The sequence below is a fragment of the Rhincodon typus genome, chromosome 40 (genome assembly GCF_021869965.1).
Source record: "Rhincodon typus isolate 14 chromosome 40, sRhiTyp1.1, whole genome shotgun sequence".
Lineage (NCBI taxonomy): Eukaryota > Metazoa > Chordata > Chondrichthyes > Orectolobiformes > Rhincodontidae > Rhincodon > Rhincodon typus.
Window position 1 is genome coordinate 3,291,443 of NC_063371.1, and position 5,227 is coordinate 3,296,669.

The 5,227-nt window shown below is 50.8% G+C and overlaps 1 protein-coding gene across 1 annotated transcript in view; it reads right to left on the reverse strand.

Moving 5' to 3' along the window:
- Positions 1-5,227, reverse strand: part of LOC125487325 (prominin-2-like) — a 16,998-nt gene that overhangs the window by 10,343 nt on the left and 1,428 nt on the right. The window contains exons 2-4 of the mRNA XM_048618492.1: positions 3,441-3,685; positions 1,780-1,903; positions 471-556 (exon numbers count right to left, since the gene is read on the reverse strand). Of these exons, the coding sequence (XP_048474449.1) occupies positions 471-556; positions 1,780-1,903; positions 3,441-3,685 (455 nt within the window). The remainder of the gene's footprint in view (positions 1-470; positions 557-1,779; positions 1,904-3,440; positions 3,686-5,227) is intronic.

Genomic DNA, 5,227 nt, shown 5'->3' on the forward strand with positions numbered 1-5,227 from the left:
GGGAAGGTTCAGTTGAGGCATTCAAGATGGGCATCGGATGGGGTATTAGAAGAGAAATAATGTGCAGGGATGTTGGTTGAGGGGAGGATGGTGGGCGGTCACAAATGTGGTGCACTAGGGCACAGAACTAGCACAGGCCAAACCGGCCTCGTTCAGCACCAATAGGCCTCTGTGATCCAAGATGCCAATTAGCTGGGCAGGGGTGAGCACCTGGCTTCGCACCCACTCCCAGCACGCGAGGTACTGGGCACCTGCCCGCATTGTTCGTGTGTTACCCCCTACAGTTCACACTCACACCCTGAGACCTAAATCTACCACGTTTCTGTCCCTTGGCATTGCCGGGAGGCTCTGTGGCGATGTGAGGCAGAACCCTTGATCGTGCGGCGGGGAATGTCAGAGCCTTGGAATTTCATGCCCCTCCACCCACTGAGTGGCAAACCCCCCCACCCCCAACACCACCTCCGACAGACCTGTGGATTCCAGAGATGTCCAGTTGCGGGTCGATGAGATTGGAGAAATTTAAGAAGTTGTTGCTGGTTGCCAGAATGTCTAGAGCCTGTGGGAGAGACAGAGAAGTGGGCTCCATGAGCTCAGTGACCTATATCTGGCCCGTTTCCCCACAGCTTTCACCTCCCCATTCCCTCCCTCCCACCCACCCGCCCCCCCAAAACCCCAAGCAGCCTAGCCTTCTGAAACACCACAAAGCCCTGGGGGGTAATTGAGGGAACACAGCCAAGTCCAATGCTAACCTACCACTAGGGACATAAGAGGGACCAGACAGACGGGGAGGATCTATTCTTGTTCCCTGGTGTGTTTGGAGGGAGCACAATGGCTTGAACGTTGGGGCAACAGCTTGGGGTGCAGGCAGGGAGACTGTAAGGTACAACAGGCTGAAGCACCTCTGTCTGGGCCAGACATTACAACGATGGCTCTCTGCGAGAGGCAGACAGATCCGAGACCCTCCACTCCACACATCTGGTTGAGGTGAATGCAGCGTTGCACCAGGGGAGGGTTGTACTAGAAAGGGGGGGATGGAGGTTGCGGGGATTGGTGGGGGGTGGAGACTGATGGAATTGAGAATGTCAGGGAGACATCAGCAGGAGCCCTGTCCCCCCAGAGAGAATGAGCAGGATGTCAATGGCACAAGTGACTCACACGCAGACACACACACACTCTCTCATGCACACTCTCACATGCACACTCTCTCTCACACACACTCACTCACACACACGCTCTCTCTCACACACACGCGCTCTCACACACACACATACTCTTGCACACTCACGCGCACTTTCACACATGCACTCACAGACACACACTCACACACATGCATTCACACACTTGCACACACTCTCACGCACACATACTCTCACACGCACTTTCACACATGCACTCACACACACACTTGCACAGACACTGTCGCACACACATACGCATGCAGTCTCTCACACGGATGCACTCTCTCACATGCACGCATTCTCACACATGCGCACTCTCTCACACATGCACGCACTCTCACACACACACACAGTCTCACACACACACACTCATATACACGCACTCTCGCGCACACACACTCTCACGCAAGCACTCACGCACGCACTCTCTCATACGCACTCACACGCAATCTCACACGCACTCGCACACTTGCACATACACACTCTCACATACGCACACAGTCTCTCACATGCGCACACGTGCACACACACACGCGCACACTCTCACACACATTCTCACACATGCACACAAACACAAATGCACACACACCTGCGCGCGTACCTGGTAGATCTCTCCGGTTTCCCACGGTTTACAGGCCAACGTCCGAACATTTCCTCCCACGAAAAACGTGACAAACACGAGGAGAATCAGCAACCAGGAGAAGATAAAACTGACGCCCACACCCCTGGGGTAAGAGAACACAGCTTAGAGTAAGCACAGTGTAACTATACTCTCTCACAGGCACTGTCTACACCCAGATACACTCCTCCACACAGACAGACAGGCACAGTCTACACCCAGATACACTCCTCCACACAGACAGACAGGCACAGTCTACACCCAGATACAGTCCACACAGACAGGCACAGTCTACACCCAGATACACTCCTCCACACGGACAGGCACAGTCTACACCCAGATACACTCCTCCACACAGACAGGCACAGTCTACACCCAGATACACTCCTCCACACAGACAGGCACAGTCTACACCTAGATTCACTCCTCCACAAAGACAGGCACACTCTACACCCAGATACACTCCTCCACACAGACAGGCGCAGTTTACACCCAGATACAGTCCTGCACACAGACAGGCACAGTCTACACCCAGATACATTCCTCCACACAGACAGGCACAGTCTACACCCAGATACAGTCCACACAGCCAGGCACAGTCTACACGCAGATACACTCCTCCACACGGACAGGCACAGTCTACACCCAGATACAGTCCTGCACACAGACAGGCACAGTCTACACCCAGATACACTCCTCCACACAGACAGGCACAGTCTACACCCAGATACAGTCCACACAGACAGGCACAGTCTACACCCAGATACACTGCTCCACACGGACAGGCACAGTCTACACCCAGATACAGTCCACAGAGACAGGCGCAGTCTACACCCAGATACAGTCCACTGCACATAGACCACACCGGTACAGGCTCAATCCACACTAAAAGACACTGTCTACCACAGAGACAGTCATTCTACAGCACAAAATAATTACAACCCACACAGAAAAGCAGAGAGCAGCACACCTACAGACACACTCCACACAGGCAGGTGAACTCCTGAATAAGCAACAGCATTTCATGACACGAGCAGATGACTGTCTGGGCACATCCAGGCGTATTGCAGGCCTCAATCAGACTGAGGACAGGCAGTCTTGAGTTGATCCACTCCTCACTGACTCTGTCAACCGACAAATACATTCCTCTGTCTTATTGAAATGCTCAATATCTACAGGTATTCCCTGACCGACCTCAACCTGTTACAGTCACAGGAAAAATCCTCACACTTGCACAAGGTGCAGTCAGACTAGTCATACTGTACAGAAACAGCAGCAGGCACAACCCGAGGCTGAATGATTCGACAGGTTGTCTTCAAATTCAGCAATAGATACATCACTGTGTTTACACACACACTCTCACAGACACATACACACACACAAATGAACATACACACCATCTCATACACACACCATCTCTCTCTCTCACACACGCATACACATGCTCACAGACACACACACACACACACACACGTACACAAACACACACACACACAGAGACACACTCACACAGACACGTACACACACAAACAGACACACACTCACACTCACAGACGCACACAATCACAGACACACACACAGACAAACACACACATACACACTCACAGACACACATATAGACACAGACGCACACTCCATCTTACGCCATGAGGAAGTTGGCTCCAGACACTGAGCATGCATTGGCGCTGTAGGGGTCACCCCTGGTCGCGATGCCCGCGGTCCCTAATCCTAGTCCCAGGGCATTGCAGGCGATGATGAGGAGGATGATGCAGCACAGCACGATGGCCACGATCCATCTGTAACGGGAGACAGAAGCCACAGTGATGCGCACAGCAGGATCCCACAGCGAGAGGAATGGGCAGCATCGCTTAGTGAGGCATGTCAGATCCTGAGGGGAATGTGGATGGTGGGAAATCGCTGTTGCCCTTGGCAAAGGGGCTGGAGGATGGTGGAGGAGCAAGGGGGAAGAAATAGGCGCAACACAAAGGGAGGTAACGGCCTAGTGGTGTTGTCACCGGACTGTTAATCCAGAGACCCAGGCAAATGCGTTTGTTCAAATCCCGCCGCAGCAGAAATTGAATTCGACAAAAATCTGGAATTAAGAGTCAAATGATGACCATGAGTCTGTAGCCACTTGTCAGAAAGTCCCACCTGAGGGAAGGAATCTGCCATCCTTACCCTGTCTGTCCTACACCGAGCTCCACACCCCATAGCAATATGTGGCTGACTCATAACTGCCCTCTGGGCAATTGGGGATGGGCAATAAATGCAGAACTGACCAGCGGTACCCTCATCTTGTGAATGAGTAATGAAAAACATGGCGTCAGGGAAAGCAACATGACGTAAAGAAAACAACATGGCGTCAGGGAAAAACATGGTGTCAGGGAGGCGACGGCCTAGTGGTATTATCGCTGGACTGTTAATCCAGACACTCAGATAATGTTCTGGGGACCCAGGTTTGAATCCCACCGCAGCAGACAGTGGAATTTGAATTCAATAAATATCGGGAAATAAGAGTCTAATGATGACCATGAATCCAGTGTCGATTGTTGGAAAAACCCATCTGGTTCACTATTGGCCTTTAGGGAAGGAAACTGCCATCCTTATCTGGTCTGGGCCTACATGTGACTCCAGACCCACAGCAATGTGGTTGATTCTTAACTGTCCTCTGGGCAATTGGAGATGGGCAATAAATGCTGCCTGGCCAGGGACGCTATCATCCCATGAATGAATAAAGAAAAAAAAATGACATGGCATCAGGGAAAAACAACATGGCATCAGGGAAAATCAACATGGTGTCAGAGAAAATCAACATGGTGTCAGGGAAGAACAACATGGCGTCAAGGAAAAACAACATGGCGTCAAGAAAATGACATGGCATCAGGGAAAAACGACATGACGTCAGGGAAAAACAACATGGCGTCAGGGAAAGCAACATGGCATCAGGGAAAGCAACATGGCATTGGAAATAAACATCATGGTGTCAGAAAGAAAGAAACATGGTATCATGAAAGCAACATGGTGCTGAGGAAAAATAACATAACTTCAGGAAAAAAATCATGATGCCGGGGATAAACAAAATGACGGTAGTAAAAAAAAAACATGGTGTCATGGAACAACAACATGGCGTCAGGGAACAACAACAGGGTGTCAGGGAAAAGCAATATTGCATCAGGAATAAAACATGTTGGCAGGGAAAACAACGAGGTGCTGGGAGAAACAACATGGTGTCGGGGGGGATAAACAAACTGGTGTTGGGAGGGATAAACAACATGGCATCGGAGAAAAACAACATGGTGTTGGAGAAAAACAACATGGTGTTGGGGGTGATAAACAATATGGTGTCAGGGGAAAACAACATGGCGTCAGAGAAAAACAACATGGCGTTGGGGGTGATAAACAACCTGGTGTCGGGGGGTAAAACAACATG